This window comes from Narcine bancroftii, chromosome 4, assembly GCF_036971445.1.
Source record: "Narcine bancroftii isolate sNarBan1 chromosome 4, sNarBan1.hap1, whole genome shotgun sequence".
NCBI classification, from domain to species: domain Eukaryota; kingdom Metazoa; phylum Chordata; class Chondrichthyes; order Torpediniformes; family Narcinidae; genus Narcine; species Narcine bancroftii.
The window spans coordinates 287,508,370-287,533,507 of record NC_091472.1 but is presented as its reverse complement, the minus strand read 5'-3'; the positions used below and the strand labels follow the sequence as shown (position 1 = coordinate 287,533,507).

Here is a 25,138-nt window from a genome sequence, read left to right as displayed (position 1 = left end):
GGTTCTAATTGTGTTGTTTTCATTAAAAATCTGTCACAGTCGGTTTTTTTTGTTTCTCTTATATACCAAATCTGCTTTTCATGGGATGACTTATACACCGAATTGATTTTATCATGGGTCGATTTATATGCTGGATCAGCTTGGATCAGAGTATAATTTGACTCCCATTTTTTTGAGATTTTTTTTGGTTTCTTGACCAAAATATATGATATACGCAGGCTATATTTAATATCACTGTGGGGTCTGGACTGGAATAAAACAGAATTTTTAATCTATTATTTCACATTCAGCATTTAATGAGTCTTAATGTCTTGTCAGTTAGAGAATGGAAGGGTTGAAGGGAACCATTGTTGGGCTGTGCTTAGGGCATCAGTTGGCCTAAGTGTGCACACACACACACACACACACACACACACACACACACACACACACACACACACACACACACACACACACACACACGTGATCACTTAGTTTTCCTCTCCCATTATTTACTTTTCCATCTCCCTGCCTACCCCCATTCCACTTCCAAGTTAGCACCCACAATCACTCACCAGCCTCTATCCCAGCACCCCACCCACAACTCCCCCCCCTTACCTTCATACTGCTATATACTGACAATCTTTCCTGTTCCAGCTCAGTCATGACATACAAAGCTTCATTGAACTCTGCAGATGGTGGTTGACTCACTCAGTTCTTCGAGCATTCTGTTTTCTGTTCTAGATTCTGGCATCTGAAGTCTCTTTTGTATTTTATTAATTGGCATAACTATTTTCTTTATAAGACATATTACAATTATTCATAATATATACAGCATTGCACTGATAATGAAGCATAGCTTACTAACAATGAAAAGTTGTTACAATACCCATTTTTCTCCTTTATCGCTGTTGATATTGATTTCAGGTACACGATCAATCAATTGGAAAAAGCGTGCGGCAGCTATTTTCGCCTTTGCGTAATCTGGAGTATATGAAGAGGCTCTTCCCAGTGCTGTACCACTTGTTACTATGGCAGAAATCACTCTGAAGTAAAATAACATTGCTGATTTTAAACAGATTAAATATTGCATATTACATGTGGCAGAAGATATTTTATAATGCAGTGGGGGAACCTTACCTGAATACTATGCTGAAGTGAAGGTTCTCAGAAACAACCAAGTGGCCACCAAACCTGTATGATGCAGCATTGGCCAAAAAAATTACAGACTGAGCAAATCCAAAGCACAAACCATAAACGTTTGCTTTTTTAATTGCAGCTCGATAAGGGGCTTCCAGCTGTTTCTCATACAGTTGCACAAACATTGTTTCTTTTGCTAGTCCAGCTATGGTTCGAATGTTATTCAGGGCTTCATTAGATATCTAAAGAGTAAGAGGATATTACAATAACAGCTTGTTTATTGGGCCAAAATTAAGATAAAATTGGTAAATAAGGCAATCAGAAATATACTTGGCCAGCAACTTCAAGGGCTTCTTTGTCCTGATTTGCAAATCCCGTTAACATTTTAGCTTGCAGAGCACCAGAGAGTGCCAGAAATGGCAAAAAACAGAGTATAACCAATGTAAGCTTCCAGCTAAAGTAAAATGCAATGATCATTGATACTCCTATGTTTGTGAGAGAATTCACTATCATTCCAATCTGAGTTCCAGTAGCCTAAGGAAAGAAATAGGAGAAAAACAGTTAAAGGAATTGCATCAAATCTCCAGTTGGTAAGCAGTTTTATACTTTAATAATCATTGTCAAACTAAATATAAATTGCAATCTTTATACCAGCATTGCTGCAGAATTGATATTTCAAAATCAAATGGATTTAATATTTAATAATCCAAATTAATTACCAAAAGCTATGAAGCCACAATAAATGTTAAAAAAAGCCAGTAGTATGTACGGCCAATAAAAACATTGCAAAATAAGCTCGCTTCAGATCTCTGCTGAGCATAATAGTCCACAAGAATACATTTTTTGGGCATTTTTGTTAAAAAAAACTATTGCTACAGAGTGGAATTCCTGATACGATGTTGTGTTATGGTGAAACAACCCAATTGACACAATGCATGTCAATTGACAGAAATTTTTTTTAAGCCTCACTGATTAATATGTTTCAGAAGTGTGCTAAATTAGAAAGATATTGGCAGAATAGTTTTTATTCTTGGTCAACGATATTTAAGATTAAATTGGATCCACGCCCTTTAGCTGCCCTGCTTTTTTTGTGAACTGGATAAACTTTCTCAAGAGAAAGTTGTAGCTTTTAGCACATTGATAGCCAGGCGAGCAGTTTTAACAAAATGGAAGGATGAATTCCCACTGACTTGTGCAAGCTGGTTACATGATGTAATGACATATCTACACTTAGGGAAAATTAGGTATAATATTAAAGATAAAAAAGTTACAGTTCAAAAATGTATGGGGGCCCATTTGTAGAATACGCTCATAATTTGGCAGTTTTAGATGATCTGGTGCTCTAGTCCTGATCCGTCTGTCTTCTGGAGGTCACAACTTAATCCATCTTTGTATTTCTCTTGTAACCTTGATCAGAGGGAAGGGTTAGATTAGTATTAGTTTTAGGGATTTTTCTTTAATTTTCATTTAGATTGTGGATTTATGATTATCCTGGATAATGTCCCCTCTTTTCCAGATTTTATTAAGGTATAATGCAATTTGTTATAATAGTATTCAAATGACTTATACGTATTATTGTGACAATTGGATTTAATAATAAGGGATGGAATTTAAAAATTGTCATATTGTTGTGTTGACTTTAATCTTTTTGTGTACATGTTATTTTTTTTGCTTTGCTTTATTAATATCTTGTATATGGAATGTTATGTTAAACTCAGTAAATATTTTAAAAAGAAAAAAAATGAAAGCTACTTACAAAGTCCCTTTCAATCCTATATGTCACGCTAAGACACCTCGCAAATAGCAAGATGAATTGATTATTTGGATGTTGAAAAATTTGGATATTAGATGGCTTTAATTAGGTGGATTTCAAAATTTTGAATTTTTACTACACCACACCCATTATCGGTTTTAATAGAGATGGACAACTTGCTCACTATCAATCCATCAAGTTCGGAGCTCTAGAGTTTAAGTTAAAATTTAAGTTAAACCCCACTTGGCCTGGCCTCAGGAAAATTGCAGCTGAAGGGTGATGAGAGCTGGATCCTGAGGCAAGTGCTTCCCCTCCTTACCTGCTCATATTTGTTAATTTGTTTCACCCATCCCAGCATTCAGTATCATTTTTATTTGTTTGGCCTTTCTGCCAGAGAACCATGAACACTGCAGCACCAAAACAGGACCTTTAAGACAAGTAGTACGTGTCATAGAAACATAGAAAACCTACAGCACAATACAGGCCCTTTGGCCCACAAAGTTGTCCCAAAGCTTGTCCCTACCTTAGAAATTACTAGGCTTACACATAGCCCTCTATTTTTCTAACCTCCATGTACCTATCCCAAAATCTCTTAAAAGACTATGAGCACTGCTGCGCAAATGATTCTGATGCAAAGTCCACAGACTGTACAACTGGCTTTAATTAGCTTAAACTTCTATAACCAGGTCGCTGTATACTCCTGACTCCACGTGTCTGACTATCACCCAAAGGGGCCAGCTTGAGTCTTTATACAGGCTGATGATTGATAGCCGGCAGGTGGGGATAGCCTCCCAGGTTGCCTACCTGCAGATACAATTACCCCCTACAATAGGTTGGTAGGGGTGCAGCCAATGTAGTGGTTATATCACCAGATTAACCCCCTTCTTAAAATGAGTTCTTGGTGGTGTGTTCTTGGTACCATCTATGTTCAGGCAGTCCGACGTTCGTCTGTGCCTCTGGGACCGACGCAGGATAGGCTCCTGGTCAATGGTCAGTAGGGACAGGTCACCTGAGGGTCTGTTGGTACCAGGTCCCTGGTCGAAACGTTGTCCTCACATCCATTGGGATACATGACATAGGCGTAATTTGAGTTCACAAGGAGGAAGTGCACCTGGATGACCAGGGTGTCGAATTGGTAGGTCTTCGCGTGTTTACGGAGGAGTACTGGTCCCAGAGATGTCAGCCAAGCTGGCAGGGAGATGCCAGTCATAGATTTCCTCGGAAAGATGAAAAGGAGTTCGTGAGGGATCTGATTGGTAGCCGTGCACAAGAGCAACCGTATGACGTATGACGTGGAGTGCCTCGGGCAGGGGCTCGTGCCAATAGTGGATGGACCAGCCTTTCAAACTCAGGGCCAGGAGTACTGCCTTCCAGATTACCCCATTCTCATGTTCCACCTGTGGTGATATGTAATTACACCACTAGGTCACCAGGGGTCATCCTGTCTTATACTCGAACTGGTGGTGTAGTTATTGTCGGTACACCACCTGCCCATTGTCCATACAACTAGACGTGATGCCTCGCACCGCCAGGTACTAGTGCTGTGGATGAATGCCGGGTATCTGGACATGGTGAAGATCTGCATCAATACGTACAAGTCATTTGAATACTATTATAACAAAATTGCATTATACCTTAATAATGGAGATGTCCAGATGTCCAGATACCCGGCATTCATCCACAGCGAATGGGGGTCCAGGGTCCTGGAGAAGAAGGCCACGACTGCCCCCTTGATCAAGAATGGCAGCGAGGCATCGCGTCTAGTTGTATACTAGCTGCACCCACAGGGACAATGGGCAGGTGGTGTACTAACAATAACCACACCACCAGTTCGAGTATAAGACGGGATGACCCCTGGTGATCTAGTGGTGTAATTACATATCACCACAGATGGAACATGAGAATGGGGTAATCTGGATGGGGTAATGTCTGGCAGAGTGGGGGTGTAGATGTGGGTGCTTTCTTGAGGAGTGAGGCCCTTGGGAGAGGCAGAGAGAGGGTGGGCCAGGGGTGCCCAGGGTGAATGGAAAATGAGAGATAATGGACATTCTTATTTGTGGAAGGCAGTGGTCCCTCGAAGTCGATGCTGAGTCACTCAAAGGACTGAGTGGCCTTTATTACATGGGCCTGTGGTAGGTGAAAGAAGCACTCTGCACAGACCCTGCAGGACCCAGTCATGGTCCCGGCTTCTTGGATGGTGAAGGGGAGGTTCCGGGACTTAATAAAGAGGTACAGGCACGTGACCGGGAGGCTAAGGCTGTTGTGCAGCGCCTGAAGCTGTTTGGAGTGTGCACTAGCACAGTTCTGGGACAGGGCATCGGGGGAGCCGTTGAGCTTCCCCGACCTATACTGGTTGTCGTACCTGAAAGTAGCCAGCTCGATTCTCCAGCGCAAGATCTTGTCGCTTTTGATCTTGCCTCTGTGGGTGGTGCTAAATATGAATGCCATTGTGAGCTTGTCAATGAGAAGGGTGAACCTCCTGCCTGCCTGGTAGTGACACCAGTGGCAGACCACTTCCACGATCACCTGGGTCTCATTTTTGATGAAGGAATGCCTGAGCTCTGAACCGTGGAGGGTCCTGGAGAAGAAGGCCCCCTTGATCGAGAGTGGCAGCGAGGGCAACGTCAGAGACATCGCACTCCACCTGGAATGAGGTGGTCTCATCCATGGCATGCATCATGGTGTTGGCGAAGGTCACTTGCACCTCAGCAGGGAGAGGAAAAAGTGGTGGCTTGGGCCAGTGGGTGGACCTTGTTTGAGAAACGAGTGACCCGCAAGAAGTAGTAAGACAAGAGCCCAAGGCACCTGCGGAGGGCCTTGAGCATGTGGGGAAAGGGCAGTTCCATTGGAGGGTGCATGTGTTCAGGGTCGGGACTGATGACACCATGTTCCACGATGCACCTCAGTATGGCGAGGCGGGTGGTGCTGAACATACACTTCTTCCTTTTGTAGGTGAAGTTCAATGCCTCTGCTTTCCAGAGAAATCTCTCCAAGTTGGCATCGTGGTCCTGCTGGTCGTGGCCACAAATGGTGACATTGTTCAGGTATGGGGAAAGTCACTCTTAGGTTGTGCTGGTCTACCATGCAGTCCATCTCCCGCTGGAACAAGGACACTCCATTTGTGACCCCAAACAGGACCCGACAGAATTGGTAAAGGCATCCGTTTGCCTCAAAGGTGGTGTAAGGTTAATCCCAGGTATGGATGGGGAGCTGATGGTAGGGCGACTTCAGGTCAATCATAGAGAAAACCCTGTACTGGGCTATCTCGTTGACCATGTTGGCAATGTGGGGTAGTGGGTAGGCATCCAGCTGGGTGTACTGGTTGATGGTCTGACTATAGTTGATGTCCAAACTCAGTTTCCTGCCCCCTTTTATGACAAGGTCCTGGGCTCTCCAGGGGCTGGTGCTGGGATCTAAAACTCCTTCTGCCAGAAGCTGTCTCACCTCTGCCTTGATAAAGGCCCTGTTAACTTCACAGTGGTGCCTGCTCTTGGCTGCTATAGGCTTGCAGTCTGGTGTCAGGTAGGGTGGAGAGCCACAGGTGAACTGGGGGCAGTCTCTGGACTTTGGTGGGTGGGGGGGAGTGGGCCACCAAAAGCAAGGGTGAGGCTGTGGGAGTGACACTGGAAATCTAGTCCCAGGATAACCAGTAGCCTGAACCTTTGGTATGATCCCATCCCACTGTCAAGTTCACCAAGTAGCACCCCAGTGCTGTGATGGAGAGGTCCTGGGTCGTGAATGCGATAGCGATGTTCACTGGGTATACTTTGATTTTCAGCGTACGGACCACCTTGGGGTGCACGAAGCTCTCAGTACTACCGCTATTAAACAGGTATTCTATTACCTTCCGATTGACAGCAATGTCCATCAACGAGCGCCTGAGTCCATGGGGAATATCCTCCGTTAGTGTGGTGGATGCTGGGACCACCTCAGGGTCCGAGTCACTGCTCCTCGATGGTTGTGGTGAGTAGCAGCCAGTGGATGTCTGTAGGATCATGGGGTGTGACAAGTGCATGGTTTTGTATGCGTGTGCGTTGACCACATTGTCTGGTTGGCGTCGGGCAAGTTGGGGTTGTTGGAGGTTGCCTGGCCCATAATGGTGGCACCCAGGAGATGCATGTGGCATTGGCATGGTCCGGCAACCCAGCCAGAAGTGATGTCATCTGTGCAGGCAGAAGTGACATCACCAGTGAAGGTGGAAGTTGAACGATGAACGCCCATTGTGAGCACATGGTGGTGGCATGGTTGGACAGTTGGGCTGGAAGTGACATCATCAATGTGGGTGGAAGTGGTGGGCATATAATGGTGCTGCTTGGCATTCGCACATGGGGTCACCCAGAGAGTAGAGGAGCTCCTGGTTGGTCGCGGAAGACTGCAGCATTTCTGGTGGGTTTGGAGAGGCACACTTTAGCAAAGTGGCCTTTCTTGCCGTGTCGGGTGTAATTCGAGTTCCTTGCAGGCCAGTTCTTTTGGGTACACCTGTCCAACCCACACCAGGTCCTGCAGTGATTACAGTGGTATACTGCGTTGGCGGCGGCGATCGTCTCTTCCTTGTGGGTCCCCTCAACAACTGCTGTCATTGGCGTTGGCCAAGCCAGATGTTGGGGGAGGTGAGCATCAAAGACCTCTACATGGTGAGCTGCAGCTTCTAGGGACCAGACCACCTCCATGTTCCTGTTAAGGAAGGCAATATTCTTCTCCAATAGTCTCTGTCGAGTCACCTTCGACCGCAGCCCTTGCACGCAGGCATCTCGGACAAATCGCTCCACCTCCCCAGCAGTCACCCCAGCTTCAATCATGCACAGGCATGCTAGTTCTCTCATTGCCCTCAGCTAAGCATCTGCTATTTCATCTTGCTGTACCCTGATGCTGAGCAGGTACCGGGCATAGAGTATGTTCATTAGGGGATGGTACATGCCTTCAAAATCCGTGCCGTCTTGGATAGCCTGGCAAATGTGCGGGCACAGTTTGGTGCGAAGTGCCATGAGTCTCTTCTGGTTAGTGTTGATGACCTCAGCCTGTATGTGTGGAGGATCTCCTCGATTGCATGCTTTCAGATCTCGAAGTACGCTGGAGTGTCTGGATGTTGAGGGTCAATATCCAGCCCCTCGATGGTGAGGAACTTCTCCATGGTCTTTTTAATTTTAAGCGAATTAAATTGTGAGCGTTGCTGTGTGAATAATTCTGACATAAAATCCACAGCCTGTAGAACAGGATTTAATTAGCTTAAATGTACACACTAGGTCTCAGTATGCTGCTGGCTCCACGTGTCTGACTGTCCCCGAAAGGGCTGGCTTGAGTCTTTATATGGGCTGGTGATTGACAGCTGGCAGGCGGGACCAGCCTCCAAGGTTGCTTACCTGCAGTGGTTGCCCCCTACAATAGGCTGGTAGGAGTTCAGCCAGTATAGTGGTTGTTTCACCACAAAGACCCTATCATATTCGCCTCCACCACCATTGCAGGCAGCCCACTCGATCCACTCACCACACTCTGCATTTAAAAAAAAACTTACCCCTCACATCTCCTTTGTACCTTCTCCCCAGCACCTTAAACCCATGTCCTCTTGTGGCAACCATTTCATCCCTGGGAAAAAAGCCTCTGACTATCCACACAATCAATGCCTCTCATCATCTTATACACCTCTTATCACGTCACCTCTCATCCTCTGTTGCTACGAGGAGAAAAGGTTGAGTTCACTCAGCCTATTTTCATAAAGCATGCTCCCTAAATCAGGCAACATCCTCGTAAATCTCTGCACCTTTTCTGTGGCTTTCACATCCTTCCTGTTGTGAGGAGACCAGATCTGATTTAGGTCTGACCAGGGTCCTATATAGCTGCAACATGTCCTTTCGGACCCTAAATTCAATTCCGCGATTAATGAAGGCCAAAACACTGTATGTCATCTTAACCACAGAATCAACTTGCACAGCTGCTTTGAGCGTCCTATGGACTCAGACCCTAAGATCCCTCTGATCCTCAACACTGCTAATAGTCTTATCATTAATATTATATTCTGCCATCATATTTTACTTACCAAAATGGACCATTTCACACTTATCTGGGTTGAAGTCCACTGACCATTTCTCAGCCCTGTTTTGCATCCTATCAATGTCCCACTGTAACCTCTGTCAGCCCCCCACACTATCCACAACACCCCCAACCTTTGTGTCATCAGCAAACCCATCCCTCCACTTCCTCATCCAGGTCATTTATAAAAATCGCTAAGGGTCCCAGAACAGATCCCTGAGGAACACCACTAGTCATATGCAGAATATGACCCGTCCACAACCACTCTTTCCCTTCTGTGGGCAAGCTAATTCTTGATCCACAAAACAATGTTCCTTTGGATCCCAAGCCTCCTTACTTTCTCAATAAGCCTTGCATGGAGGGCCTTATCAAATGCCTCGCTGAAAAATAAAATATATATATGACATCTACTGCTCTTCCTTCATCAATGTGTCTATTCACATCCTCAAAATATTCAATCAGGCTCGTAAGGCACGACTTGCCCTTGACAAAGCCATGTTGACTCTTCCTAATCATATTACGCCTCTCCAAATGTTCATAAATCCTGCCTCTCAGGAATTTCTCAATCAACTTACCAACCACTGAAGTAAGACCCACTGGTCTACAATTTCATGGGCTATCTCTACTCCCTTTCTTTTTTTAAAAAATATTTTAGTTTAAATTTTTAACCATACATTCATTCAAATATATTTCAAAATGCAAATATAATAATATATTGAATATAAAATACATGATGATAATACCCCATCAACCCCCCTCCCCCAACCACCCTACTGTCCCAAGAAAAGATATAGAAAATAAAGTACATAGTAAAGTGTTAGAGTAGAAAAAAGGAAAGAAAGAAAGGAATGTGTAAGAATGAGAATGGACTGCTGAAAACGTTAAATTCCATCTGGTCTAAAATTCACATCCATTTCATCATGCAGACCTGCACGCAGGTCTTAGAGGCTAAGACGAACACTCAGAAATCTAAAACGTTAAGAATTTAATCTTTTTTGCAGATATGGGTGGCAAATTTGTAAAAGTATCATATTTTGTTCCTTAAATTATATGTAATTTTCTCAAGGGGAGACAACTGTTCCATCATTCCAAACTTAGGTGTGAATCAGATTTCCGAGCAACTGCAATGCACTTTCTGGCCACTGCTAAAGCAATTTTAACAAATTCTATCTGCTATCTAGTTAATTTCAATTTAGGTCTTTATCCCTATAAGGGCTCCTGTAATTTGTTCTAAAAAAATTTTTTCTACTCCCTTTCTTGAATAATGGAACAACATCTGCAACCCTCCAATCCTCTGGTACCTCTCCCGTCCCCATTGATGATTCAAAGATCATTGCCAGTGGCTGAACAATCTCCTCCCACAGTAGCATGGGGTACATCTCATCCAGTCCCAGTGACTTATCCAAATTGATGCTTTCCAAAACCTCCAACACATCCTCTATCTTAATATATATGCTCAAGCTTTTCAGTCACAATCACCAACATCCTTTTCCATAGTGAATACTTAAGTAAAGTGCTTCTGCTATTTCCTTCGGCTCCATACACACTTTCCCACTGTTACACTTAATAAGTCCTATTCTTTCAAGTCTTATCCTCTTCCTCTTCAGATACTTTTAGAACGCCTTGGGGTTTTCCTCAATCCTGCCCACAAAGGCCTACTCATAGTCTCTTCTGGCACTCCTAATTTCATTTTTAAGCCACGTCTATCATCTTCTAGATCTCTAACATTACATTTATGGACTCCTTCCATGTATTTATTTAGTATTAACACAGTTTGGAGGTGCTGCTGCTTGTCCATTGGGGACTGTGGGTTTTGTGCTTGTGTTGTGCGTTCTTGGTGCTCAAGCTCAGCGGATGGTTTGATGAAGACACATAAAATGGCCCCCATCACTGCTGCGGCCAATGCCGTCACTGAGGTACAATTAAAACCACTGCAGAGGACATGACTGAAATTGAAAATCATCAACTTGGAAATGGCTGAAGGTGTGTCACAAAATGGTGGTGAAGAGGATGAAGCTGCAAAGGATGTGCAATTCCAACTGGGGAAAGAGTCAAGTATTAAGGAAGCATCTGATATGCAGGATGAAATACAACCAGCTGTCAAATGTTGGAACCAGGAGAAACAAAGAAAGTTCTTCTGGATCAAGCTCCAGAGTTTCCAGTATGACATCTGCATGTTTAATGGATCAGGCTAAAGTGGCTGCTCTTGTTAAACAACAAAAATTGTTTAAGGATAAATATGCCTGAGAAGAACAAGAGGAAGAGCAGGAGGAGCAGCTAAGGAAGGAACAGCTGGAGGAGCAGCTAAGGAGGGAAAAAGAACAGCTAGAGCTGGATGCCAGCATTGCTGCTAATATGGCCAAGGCGAGGGTACCAGAAGCCTCAAGGTTTGAAGTAACCTATCTGAAGTGACTGATGGTATGGAATCGTATATTGAGAAAGGACAACAGTAAAAGGAAACACAATGTTAAGGCGGATCCTTTTGTACCACAGTCACAAGACATGTGTAGATGTGGACAAATCTTCCCAAAGCACGGTGTTAGCAATCCACAAACACCAATAACAACAACTGCAGACAGAGCTGTAGCTCAAATCCAATCTTTCACCACAGTTCCCTTGACCCTCCAGACAAGCGTCAGAGATCCATGTGAACGTGCACATGTGACATTTCCAGCTACATTACCTGCTACAAAGAACGGTGAACAGAGCAGCGTATTCTCAGTCATGGAAAGACAAAATGAAATCACTGCATCATTAATCCAGCTGCAGTGCCTCTCTTCCATGTCCAAGAAGGAGATTCAAGTTTTTGATGGTGATCCACTTCAGTACCAAGCGTTCATTAAATCCTTTGTATTGAAAGCAAGAACAAAAATCCCTATTATTTAGAACAGTACACAAAGGAACAGCCAAGGGAACTTGTAAGGAGTTATCTACGTATGGCCTCGGACAGTAAGGCTAAGTCTTTACTACAGGAGCATTTTGGCGTGAGCATAAAATTGCTACAGCTTATATGGAGAAGGCTCTTTCATGATTGTCAATAAAACCAGACGACACAAAAGCTCTGCAAGCATACACGCTCTTTCTAAGAGGATATTGAAATGCTATGGAAGATATCATCTATATGCATGAGATTGACAAGCCTGCTAATATGCTAGTCATTTTAAGGAAGTTGCCCTACCGGATATATGGAGAACTGTGGCCTGTGATGTCCGGGAACAACACAAGCAAAGATTCATCTTTCAGGATATGGCGGATTTCCTTAAAAAGCAAGTGAAGATTGCGACAGAGTCAGTATTTGGAGATATCAAAAATACTCCAACAGTGAGCAAAGATGTAAGGAGGTCCAAGTCACAGCCTCATCCAAGATTAAAAGTATCTTTGCCACCACAGTGACAGTTGCAGAGAAGGAAAATGATAAAGGAACTGAAGAAAAGGAGAGTTTGCCTGCTGTGAAGAGCTATTTGCTCTGTGGTGGTGGACATGCTTTGGAGATGTGTCCACAGTTGGAAATAAAGACACAGTGAGAAAAATCGCTTTCCTAAAAGAAAAAGGCTGTCTGCATACAGGGAACATCAGCAAAAACTGCAAGAAGCAACATATATGGTTTGAAGCATCCCAGATGCTGCATATCTACCAAAGAAGGAAGGGAATGGAAAAAGAACAAGCAGAAATAAAGGAAGCAGCTGAAAACAGTGCTGTAGCCTTTGTTCTGACAAGTGGTCTTACTGGGACCATTGAGGATAACTGCAAGCTCTCAATAGTGCCTGGACAAGTCAAGGTCAGGAGGGGAATGCAACAGTGCATACTTTTGTGCATTTCTTGACCCCAGGTAGCACTGCATCATTTTGTACGGTGGCGCAAATGAAAAAGCTTAATCTTCAGGGAAGAAGGTCAAAGATTCTATTGAGAACAATGGGCCATAGGAAGGTCATTGAAACCAGCATTGTTTCAGGCTTAGAGGTTGCAAGATATGACAGCAGCGATTTCTGTTATCTCCCAGGCATATACACTCAGAGGACTATACCTGGGTACAAAGGAAATATTCCACATCAAAAAACTATTGATCAGTAGTCTCATCTGAGAAATGTTCATCTACCTGAAATTGGCTCTGAGATAAAGATGCTGATTGGCTCAGATGTACCAAAGGCTCTGGAACCACCAGATGAAATACAAAGTGTGGGAGATAGACCTCACACTGTCAAAATCATACTTAGTTAGACGATTAATGGGCCATTAGGAGGAATAAATGATATCGCTCAGGAGCCGTCAGTCACTAGTGTCAACAGGGTATTGGTTGTGAAACTTGATGAGCTTTGGAACAACCATTCAGTATTAACTTTCCTGTTGCCTCCGTAACAACCAAGAGCCTTCAAAGGAAGACAATCAGTTCTTTGGTTTAGTTTCAAAATCAAAACAGAGAGAATAAAAGGAAATAAACAGCCTAAAATACATATTCCTTTTGTTTACATTGAGATCGATTCAGATTTTTCTGAGAGCCTCTGTTCAGAGCACATGTTAAGGAAAAGTCAACACTGCAGAAAGAGAGTCTGCAAATAAGAAAGCCACTTCTGAAAAAAGCAGACCGATGTGAAAATAATGAAAATCATGCTGGCAAAAATAAAGCAGCATTGAAGGGATTATTTTCCTCAGAAATGGATAAAAATCAAGCACTTAGAAGATGAACACAGAAAATTGCCCTGATGGAATAAAGGAGCATTTGGCTGCAAAATTGGAGCAACTGCCTTTAGAGAACACATGTTCATAAAGGACTTGGAAATATTGGGATAATCACGAAAATATTAACCTGAAAGATTTTAACTTTGTACTTGCAAACAAATCTGATTTTCAGAAAAATGGAAATGAATCTAAGGATTCTCCAGTTTTGAAAGTGATCGAGAAAAAAAAGCCAAAGAGTAGTCGAGAAGAATGGAGATTGAATCGCAGATAGAATTCACTCAATAGAGAGCAGAAGAAAATAATAACTGCTGAAGAAATGAAGGCAGTTGTTGGGGGAAAGGATTCAGCCTTATCAGTTGGAGAAAGGGAATGGGCAGTTCCATTAGAGCAGTGGTTCCCAACCTTTTACTTTCCACTCACATACCACTTTAAGCATTCCCTATGCCATAAGTCCTCTGTGAAAAGTTTGAAAACCCCTGTTTTAATCGTCCCTCCTTGACTTGTTATGTGTACAGTTTCAGAACTCCAAAGGAAATGGGCCAATGACAATTTTACTCAAGCAAAATATTTCAGTAATAATTGGGGTCTAGAGCAGTGATTCTCAACTCCTTCCTACTCACGTACCACCTTAAGCAATCCCTTACTCATCACAGAACACTTAGGGCATAGGGATTGCTTAAGGTGATATGTGGGTGGAAAGAAAAAGGTTGGAAACCACTGCATTAAAAGGTGCATGTGTTCGGGATCGGGATCGACGATACCATGTTCCACGATGACACAAGACAACTGACTGCAGAAAACAATCAAGAATGTATCTTGAAGGCCCAGCTAATAATGATGCAGAAAGAAAGAGATATTGAATTTCAGCAACATAGGGAGCAAGATGAGGAAATTCTGACACTTCAAGTTTACTACAACCGGGCTGAATGCAGAAGTGCCAATGTATCACATGACCTTTTCACTCCAGGTCAAATAACTAACTTCTCAGAAGATAATGGGAGAATGCAGAGAGATGATCTAATAAAAGGCTTCAAAATAAACTGTCAGAAAATGAGACTGAATTGGAAAGTTGCAAAATTGGATCTGGAATTGCAGGAAAAGGCAAAATAATCCAGAGTGGCTGACAGGCTGCAGTTCTAGTTGAAAACATCTGGAGTAGCCTTAAGTGGAGTCAGTCTGCTTCTTTTCAAATGGATTCTACAGATGACCTGGCTGTTAATGAGTTTGAAGAACCAATGTTATTTGAATCTTACCTTATCTATGACCAACCACAGGAAAGAAAAAGATGAGCAAACCTATTGCTGGGAAGGTTGAAGAGACTCGCCCATTAAAATATCAGATAAACCTCCTTCAAAATCTGGTTTTAAAGAGCTCAAACTCTTCCTATGAGGAGCAGAATGCTGAAGAAAAGAAGAAAGCCAAATAAGCTGCTGAAGGTGTGTATCATGTTAAATCCAAAAGGAAGATGAATGATGTGGTGCCGGTCTTGCCTCACTACAAACCTCTCTCTTCCATGGATTTTACACCATTATCACCACCCAAAGGGAAAGCTGTGCCTATTCTGTCTGAGGCCTATTCTGGTCGCTGTTTTAACTCAAAGATGCAAGTGTACTCTGGATAAAAGATAGTTTGTCTTCCAAAGATGATGTCATTATTTGAACAGTGCATTCGAGTTCTTCAAAATAATGTGGACTCTCTTCACAAAGTCGGAGGAGTGCCATTTGAAATCTTGGAGCCTGTATTGGAGCAGTGTACCTCTGATCAGCTATATCATATTGAGAACTTCAAACTAGTGGTTGTTGAAGAAACCAATCATTTGTGGTTAAGACACTGTCAGAAAGACTTTAAAGCCCAGGACAGAATTAGTCCAACATCAGATGCAAATAACTCTGTCTTCTACGGGAGTTGGAAGAACTTTGACAAATCCAAAGTGATTTTATTTTGTTTTTTTTGGACCTTGACCCTTGACCATTGCAGAGACTACATACTTTACTGGTCCAGAGTGGTGGTAAAGGTCACTCATTTTCAAGGATATGTGCTGGTAACCTCTGGCCTTATGAAGAATGAAGATCTATATAATATTGGAATGTACTGTGTTTGATTGCTGTTTATAATTGTGTACTCCTGTTCGGCTCCGAATCATGGGTCCTCTACCGGCACCACCTACGGCTCCTAGAACGCTTCCACCAGCGTTGTCTCCGCTCCATCCTCAACATCCATTGGAGCGCTTTCATCCCTAACGTCGAAGTACTCGAGATGGCAGAGGTCGACAGCATCGAGTCCACGCTGCTGAAGATCCAGCTGCGCTGGATGGGTCACGTCTCCAGAATGGAGGACCATCGCCTTCCCAAGATCGTGTTATATGGCGAGCTCTCCACTGGCCACCGTGACAGAGGTGCACCAAAGAAAAGGTACAAGGACTGCCTAAAGAAATCTCTTGGTGCCTGCCACATTGACCACCGCCAGTGGGCTGATAACGCCTCAAACCGTGCATCTTGGCACCTCACAGTTTGGCGGGCAGCAACCTCCTTTGAAGAAGACCGCAGAGCCCACCTCACTGACAAAAGGCAAAGGAGGAAAAACCCAACACCCAACCCCAACCAACCAATTTTCCCCTGCAACCGCTGCAACCGTGTCTGCCTGTCCCGCATCGGACTTGTCAGCCACAAATGAGCCTGCAGCTGACGTGGACTTTTTACCCCCTCCATAAATCTTCGTCCGCGAAGCCAAGCCAAAGAAGAATAATTGTGTAACTTTTATTTGAGACATGATGCCTCATTATAAATAATTTAGGGACCAGTATTGTCAGAGCCAAATGTGCTCTACTTACTTTTGTTGGGTTGGTTGGTTGCATCGGCAGTGTCTCAGGGTCTGAAGGCTGCGATGTCTGATTGCTGCTGTAATTTCTGCAGCTGCCCTTTTCTAGCGTATGTGCTGTGGGTTTCGCATACCAGGGATAGTTGGAGCAGGAGTTTGGATACAAATTCTTTAGCAGTATAGAGACAAGGAGGGTGAGTAGGGCTCAAATATTTTCTGTTGACCATTTATGTTACCACGGATTAAACGTTCATTATTATAAATAGTTCATAACAGACTATTGTAATAGATTGTTTCCACATAGACATTTCTACTTGAAATATTCAAACTACTTTATAATAAACTCTGTAAGGAATTTGTATGCTGTAAGGAGTTTGTACGTTCTCACCGTGTTTGCATGGGTTTTCCCTGGGAGAGCCAGTTTCCCCTCATTGTTCAAAACATACTGGGGGTGTTGGTTAATTGGGTCTAAATTGGGCTGTACGGACACATGGGCAGAAATGGCCTGTTACTGTGCTGTTTGTCGAAATTAAAATCGCACGTTAGTGTTAGTCTCTGTATTCATCAATAAACTATCACAGTAAAGACTTGCCTCCAAGTGGCTTTTATGGATAATATCACTACAAGGGTACGCGCCAATACCTGACTCTTCCCCTTCCCCGTCCTGTCAGTCACCCACTTGTCTGTCTCTTGTGGCCCTGGTGCGACCACCTGCCTATAACTCCTTTCTATCACCTCCTCGCTCTCCCTGACCATTGAGCTACAACTCCAGTTCCCTAGTGTGGTCCCTTAGGAGCTGCAGCTCAACACACCAGATGCAGATATGGCAAACTAGTTTTCTACCTAGTCTCAACCTGCACCCTTTGTAGTCCTCCCATCCACATCCCTATCCAAATTTCTCTGAAATCTCTCGTAATAGTTGAAATCGGACTGTCATCCACAACTTCTGCTGGCAGCTCAGTCCACACTCTCACCACCCACTGAGTGAAGAAGTTCCCCCTAATATTCCTTTTAAACATCTTATCTTTCACCCTTAACCCACGAGTTCTTGTCTCACTCAACCCAAGTGTAAAAGGTTTGCTTGCATTTATTTTATCTACACCCCTGACTAATGCCCGACCGTTCCAACTTCTCTGCCAGTAACTTTTCATTTTCCTTTCAAATCTTCTGCCTTAGGTTCTTGTGATCTGTTCATTTCCTTCTTTCCACTTTCCCTTCCAGGTTTTTTTTTAACCTTTCCAATCAGTCATTAATGTAAGATGCTGAAAAATTCATGTGGACTACACCACTAGCAATACATTCAATCATCACCTGCACTGTATCCCCCCCCCCAAAAATTCATTCATTCGCCAGACAAGATCTTCCCATAACAAATCCATGTGGGCAAATTAAGCTGTGTATTTCTGAATGCTAAGTGATAATAACAATGAGTTTATTGTCATACATGCTACAATGTTCATACAGTATGCCCAAAATTCTTATTTGCTTCAGCTGAATAGGTACTTGTAAAGAGAAACTATGACAGTAAACTAATTGACTTGAATTAAAAGAAACAATGAACTTAAATATTCACAGTAATCCTAGTGCAAAAAAAAAGACTTCCAATAGTGCAGACAGTCCATGATTAGTGTACCAAGGTGTCTGATATCTACTGGAAAAGTATTGCTTTTGAACATGGAGGTGTTGGTTTTCAGACCTTTGTATCTTCTACCTGAAGATAGCAGCGTGAAGAAGTTGTGACCAGGATAATGTGGGTCTTTTATGATACAGACTGTCTCCTTGAGGCACTACCTCACATAGTCACCTGCAATAGATGGGAGGTCAGAGCCTATGATGGACCTGGCTATATTTGCTACCTACTGCAACCTTCTAAGTTCCAGGACTCATATTGCCAAACCAGGCTGTGATGCAGCCAGTCAGTACATTTTCTGTAGAACTTTAATAAAGTAACCAATGATATGCCAAATCCATTCAGATTCCATAGGAAGAAGAGGTACTAGAGTACTTCTTCATAGTTCCCTCAATGTTCTGGCTCAAGGCAAGGTCTTCTCAGAATCAGAGTTTATTGTCATTGGTCTGTGGCAACATTATAGGTGCAAAATCACACATTTAAAAATAAATAAATTAGTAAAAAGAAGAGAAAAAGTGAAGTAGTGTCTGTGGTTCATTGTCCACTCAGAAATCTGGTGGCAGCAGGGAAGAAGTTGCTTTTACACCATTGGGTGTTTGTCTTCAGGCTCCTGTTCATTCTTCCTGATGGTAGCAGTGAGAAAAGGGCACGGCCTAGATGGTGAGGGTCCTTGATGGTAGAGGCTGCTTTTTTGAGACACTGCCTCTTGTAGACATCTTTAATGGAGTGAAGACTAAAGCCCATGATGGTGCTGGCTGAGGTCACAACTCTCTGTGGTTTTTTTCTTGTCCTGTCCTTTTCCACCTCCATACCAGACAGTGATACAACCAGCCAGAGTGCTCTCCATGGTACACCTGTTGAAATTTTCAAGAGTCTTTGGTGACATTCCAAATCTCCTCAAACTCCTGACAAAATATAGCCGCTATTGAGACTTCATGATTGCATCAACATGGAGGATCTAGGGCAGATCTTCAGAGACACCTTGAAACTTGAGGTTGTTTACCCTTTCCGCTGCTGACCCCTCAATGAGGACTGGTTTATGTTCTCCTGATTTTCCCCTGCTGAAGTCCCTAGTTTTGCTAACATTGAGTGCAAGGTTGTTGTAGCACCACTCAACCAGCTGATATAAATCACTCCTCTATACTTCCTCATTGCCCCTTTATGATTCTGCCAATGGCCATGGTGTCATCAGCAAATTTGTAGAAGGCATTTGAATCTTGCCAAGCTGCACAGTAATGGGTGTAGAGAGAGCAGAGCAGTCGGCTAAGCATGCTTTCTTGTGGAGCGCCTGTGTTGATTGTGAGTGAGGAGGAGATGTTATTTCCGATCTGTTCTTTCAATGAGATCAAGGATCCATTTGCAGAGGGAGTCCAGATATATGGACTCTCTCCACCTCCTTCCCATCGATGAAGACAGGTGTTATTGTTGTTCTGGCACCACCTAACCAGGTTTCTTGAACTCCATCCTGTAAACTGACTTCATTTCCATGTACTTGCTAACAATGTTGTCAATGAATTTATATATTGAGTTGGAACTAGATGGCTACACAGTCATGGGTCTACAAGAAATAAAATGGGGAACTAAGCACACAGCCCCTGTGTCGATGGTCAGAGAGAAAGAGGTGGTGTCGCCGATCTGCACTGATTGGGGCCTGCCGATGAGGAAATTTGTGATCCATTTGCAGAAGACAGACAGAGTTTCAGGTTCATTAGCTTGGTCATGAACTTTGCTGCTATGATGGTATTGAACAAAAGCTATAGTCAATGAACAACCACCTGATGCAGGTGTTCCCATGGTCTAGGTGACCTATATCAGAGCGGAAGGCCAGCAAAGTGGCATCTGTCATTGACCTGTTGTGATGCTAGGTGAACTGAAGTAGATCCAGGTCTTTCCTGACATAGGAGACGATCTGCTCCATAACCAACTACTTCACAGTACACATCAGTGTCACCAGCTGATGGTCACTGAGGCAGGTCACTTCTTGGGCATGTGGAGACCTCTGAATATTGTAGCAAGAGGTTGAATATCTCCACAAAAACTACAGCCAGTTGTTTCACATTGGTTTCAATTACCAGTCCAGATACAATGCCAGGCTGGTTGTTTTCCCAGGCTTTATTCTCCTGAAGGTTCTGTTTACCTTGCCCTTAGAGTCTGGGCAGCATAGAATCACCAGTGCTGTTGTAAATCATAAGGATTCTTGATATTTTCTCTTTCAAAATGAGCAGAAAAGGCACGGAGCTCATCCAGAAGTGATGTATCACAACTGATCATACTGCCCTGTTTTGCCTTGAAGGATGTAATAGTGTGCAAGCCCTGTCACAGCTATCTGGGGTCTGAGTCTCCAGCTTCGTCCCAAATTGTCTCTTTGCTTTCCTACTGGCCTTCCGGAGATTGCAACTGGACTTTCTGTGTATTTCTGAATCTCCATCTTCAGTAGATTGTAGGTCTTGAATCTGGTCTTCAGTAGATTGTAGGTCTTGAATCTGGTCTTCAGTAGATTGTAGGTCTTGAATCTGGTCTTCAGTAGATTGTAGGTCTTGAATCTGGTCTTCAGTAGATTGTAGGTCTTGAATCTGGTCTTCAGTAGATTGTAGGTCTTGAATCTGGTCTTCAGTAGATTGTAGGTCTTGAATCTGGTCTTCAGTAGATTGTAGGTCTTGAATCTGGTCTTCAGTAGATTGTAGGTCTTGAATCTGGTCTTCAGTAGATTGTAGGTCTTGAATCTGGTCTTCAGTAGATTGTAGGTCTTGAATCTGGTCTTCAGTAGATTGTAGGTCTTGAATCTGGTCTTCAGTAGATTGTAGGTCTTGAATCTGGTCTTCAGTAGACTGTAGGTCTTGAATCTGGTCTTCAGTAGACTGTAGGTCTTGAATCTGGTCTTCAGTAGACTGTAGGTCTTGAATCTGGTCTTCAGTAGATTGTAGGTCTTGCATCTGGTCTTCAGTAGATTGTAGGTCTTGAATCTGGTCTTCAGTAGATTGTAGGTCTTGAATCTGGTCTTCAGTAGATTGTAGGTCTTGAATCTGGTCTTCAGTAGATTGTAGGTCTTGAATCTGGTCTTCAGTAGATTGTAGGTCTTGAATCTGGTCTTCAGTAGATTGTAGGTCTTGAATCTGGTCTTCAGTAGATTGTAGGTCTTGAATCTGGTCTTCAGTAGATTGTAGGTCTTGAATCTGGTCTTCAGTAGATTGTAGGTCTTGAATCTGGTCTTCAGTAGATTGTAGGTCTTGAATCTGGTCTTCAGTAGATTGTAGGTCTTGAATCTGGTCTTCAGTAGATTGTAGGTCTTGAATCTGGTCTTCAGTAGACTGTAGGTCTTGAATCTGGTCTTCAGTAGACTGTAGGTCTTGAATCTGGTCTTCAGTAGATTGTAGGTCTTGAATCTGGTCTTCAGTAGATTGTAGGTCTTGAATCTGGTCTTCAGTAGATTGTAGGTCTTGAATCTGGTCTTCAGTAGATTGTAGGTCTTGAATCTGGTCTTCAGTAGATTGTAGGTCTTGAATCTGGTCTTCAGTAGATTGTAGGTCTTGAATCTGGTCTTCAGTAGATTGTAGGTCTTGAATCTGGTCTTCAGTAGATTGTAGGTCTTGAATCTGGTCTTCAGTAGATTGTAGGTCTTGGTTCATCCATGGATTCTGAATTGGATACATCCATATCATCTTAGTAAGAACACTCGTCCACACATTTCCTGGTAAGGTCGGTGACCATTGTGGCACAATGATTCAGATCCTTGTATGCTGATCAGTTCACTGACTCCAGAAAATCAGGAAGCTGCTATTCTGCCCAGACCATCTCTGTACTGTCTTCACTGAAAGAGGAGCACAGCCAGGGTGTCCGACATTTCAAGGTGTGGGTGTGGAATGGAGTGTTGATCACCTTTAATGGTGGTGTAACAGAGGTTGAGAGTATTGGATCCCCTGACATTTCAGGAAACATGCTGGTGTTAGTTTGGGAGGACTTTCTTTAAAACTGGTCTGGTTGAAGTCCCTGTCGATGACTGAGACAGTATCGGGGTATACTGCATGATGTTTGTTGATCACGGCATGTAGATCCTCCAGTACTAGCATAATAACTGCCATTAGAGAGATATAGTTTACTGTCAGGACAACAGAGGTGAATTCCCCTTGGATGGAGATGGGTTCGCGCTTCAACACCAAATATTCCAGGTGAGGAGAGCAGCTCTTGGACGGGATCGCCAAATCTTCACATTATCCATTTTATATGGAATTATATAATCCTTCAGAATTTCCTACAGTTTATCTGCCACAAAGTACATATTTAATTATTCCCGATTAAACAACAATATCCTGGTAGCAATCTTGACTCTCCAGCACTGTGCCCATGTTTCCCTGATCAGGCTGGACTCACTGCATCAGTGATTCATTAACTTTCACAGGCTCTAAACATTTTCATATTTCCCTTCTATGGCACCAGTGGGGTTGCAAAAAAACTCCGGCCTTAGCCCCAGTGTATATCTGGCCTCATGCCCACAAGAATAAATAAAGGGCAGCCATCAATTTTCTGTCCTCCAGCATTTATTCTGCTTCCACAGAGTTATCATCATTTTAATTGAATAAACTCATCATTATATATTCAAGTTTCATACTTGAATATATAAAGTAATTGTACTTAGAAACAGCTTCAAGATACAGTTAATGAATAATCCCATTCGCTATTACTTTATCATCTTGACATTAATGACCTTAGCTTACCCCTTGAACCTGTGATGCATCTGTGGCAAGCCGTGTTGTTAACGACCCGGGACTGTTCTTCCGATCATCAAACCAGCCAATCTCTTGTTCTAACATGGCCTGGAAACCTAATTTCCTCAATCTTCGTGTCAGCAATTCACCAGATTTGGCGAAAAAGTAACCCTTGTAAAAGGAAAAATAAAAGTGGATATTAAGTATGATTGCACAGATGATGGAAATAATGATCTGTTTTGTCATTACCCAAGTACATTATTCCTACTTGCCGAAGTCCCTACTCACTGCAGCTAAGCAGGTACACAAGATACACCAACTATAAAAGTATAAATGATTACAATATGCCAGGAAAGAACTAGAGATAATAAATATAAAAGGATAGATTCACAGTGTCAATTCACTCAAGAAAAAATGTATAATAAAATTAAATGTAATGCCATATTATGTCATAATCTCATAGGAAAGTTGAGAGCATTGTGGTAAAATTCAATGAAAATTGTCCTTTTTCCCCCCCTCGGAGGGTCCACAGGAATGTTGCTGTGACCAACGATGATCTCATGCATTTGCACATGCTCCTTAGATATTGAAGATATGAACCTTTCTTCAGCTGGAGGAGAGAGAACATTTTCTTATACCTAACTTATGTTACATCTGAGCCGTGAGGTCACAGAGTACTAAATGTGAATTAGAATAAAATAAACTATCAAGCAGAAACAGGAATAAATATTTTGCTGTGATATAACACACTTTACCTGCAAAAACTGTGTAAGGAACGATATAAGTCCAACAATGACAAAAAACAAACATATGGAATTGATTTCATTTATTTTTTGTTCTTCATTTTGCAAGGAAAATGTCTAGAGTAATTAAAAGAAGAAATGTAACTTTAAATATGAATGATCCTTATTGCATCAATTGTATGGGAGAAGGGGGGGTGGGTGGGGAAAAGTTTCTTACCCCAAGAATCTGACTGAACAGCAGTGCGTACATTGGATTAACTCCACCATTAACAGCAGCACCAAATGAGCCAAATAACATGTATGGCCATTCAGCAACATTATATTTTAAAATTCGAGTTACTGGTGCGGGCTCTATGCTTTCTTCCTCTTCCTCTTGAACCTTTGGATAAAATAAATCTCTTTTAGGCAATAATTAAATTAGCTTAGAATGATTTAGTGGACAATTTATGAGATGACTGATATTGGGAAAATACAATGAAATTTTATGATGTGATTGAATAAAAGGAGTTCTGTGCCAGCCATAAAAAAACACAAAAGAGCTGAATGCAGCTGTAAATTCAATCAAATCTCATCTGAATATATTACTTCTTTGCTGCCCTTCAATTATAAATGAAGGGCAGTTGAAATAAATTGATTAAACTTGATGGCCAGAAAACTTGACTCAGCAGGATTCCATGTATGATGTAATGCATTTTTACATTTTTCTTAAGAATTCATAAAGCAGTGAAAATTGCTTCAACTTTGAAAACTAGAGCAACAGGGGCTCAAAAGAGAATGTGTTATATATTAGAACAATTTCAAATGAAGACAGCAGCTGCCAGGGTTGCCATGGTGAAAGCCCAGTCTATGGCCCACCCTCATTGCTATTTTAAACTAACTTGTTTTCTCACTTTCCAGGTTCTGATGAAGTCCTCAACCTGAAATATTAAATCTTTCTCTTTCCACAATGCTGCCTGCCATGCTGAAACTTTCCCAGCATTTTCTGTTTTTCTATAAGGTTCTGGTTGTCAATTTAAAAAAAAAATGTACAATTGAATTCCCATGAGGAATAGAAAGATTGGAAAGACTCAATGGTGTCAGGAGCTGCATTGATGTCCTGGTTTGTCAGTCTCATGTCACTTTTGCCCACGTTTGGAATAATGCACTCATTCCCTCAGCTGTCCTCCTCAATCTGTCTCCCTTCACATATTAGGTTGTGGGAAAAAGAAGGCAGACCATTTCCATTGGTTGGACCTGCAAATAAAAGGAGGGCAGGAGAAGGACCACTGAAGTGTACTGGAAGTGTGCCAGGAGAGAAAGTTGAAGAAAGGAAACCAAAACAGCATTCTATTATAGTCCAGAGAAGGATTCTCGAAGAAATTAAAAACAGTCTTTTCTTCTGACCACAGACCTTGAAAGTAAAATGACACATTTTGGAAACAGTGCTTCCTCGGAATTGCTATCGGAATTCTATTGTTGTCCCATTTCCAAGCCCTTCGGAACTACAACCTGATCTACCAATGTTTCCAGCTCTGCAATTACTAGGTCTGAAGACCACAAGTTACATTTTAAATCTTCAACTTGATGAGGAAATGTCTGCTTTTGCTTTAATGACATAATGGAAATATTAATTAAAGCCTTAACTATATAATTAATCATTTCCTTCAGGATACAGAGCGAATTCTATCTA

At 42.5% G+C, this 25,138-nt stretch overlaps 1 protein-coding gene across 4 annotated transcripts in view; it reads right to left on the bottom strand.

The window, feature by feature from the left end:
• abcb11a (ATP-binding cassette, sub-family B (MDR/TAP), member 11a) overlaps nucleotides 1-25,138 on the bottom strand; it is a 90,276-nt gene that overhangs the window by 5,949 nt on the left and 59,189 nt on the right. Inside the window, exons 20-26 of one of the 4 annotated variants that reach the window (XM_069935305.1) lie at nucleotides 23,687-23,848; nucleotides 23,482-23,586; nucleotides 22,736-22,897; nucleotides 16,407-16,562; nucleotides 1,450-1,653; nucleotides 1,120-1,361; nucleotides 869-1,025 (exon numbers count right to left, since the gene is read on the bottom strand). In XM_069935305.1, coding sequence (XP_069791406.1) covers nucleotides 869-1,025; nucleotides 1,120-1,361; nucleotides 1,450-1,653; nucleotides 16,407-16,562; nucleotides 22,736-22,897; nucleotides 23,482-23,586; nucleotides 23,687-23,848 — 1,188 coding nt within the window. The remainder of the gene's footprint in view (nucleotides 1-868; nucleotides 1,026-1,119; nucleotides 1,362-1,449; nucleotides 1,654-16,406; nucleotides 16,563-22,735; nucleotides 22,898-23,481; nucleotides 23,587-23,686; nucleotides 23,849-25,138) is intronic. The other 3 variants (XM_069935307.1, XM_069935306.1, XM_069935308.1) reach the window with 3 other exon arrangements.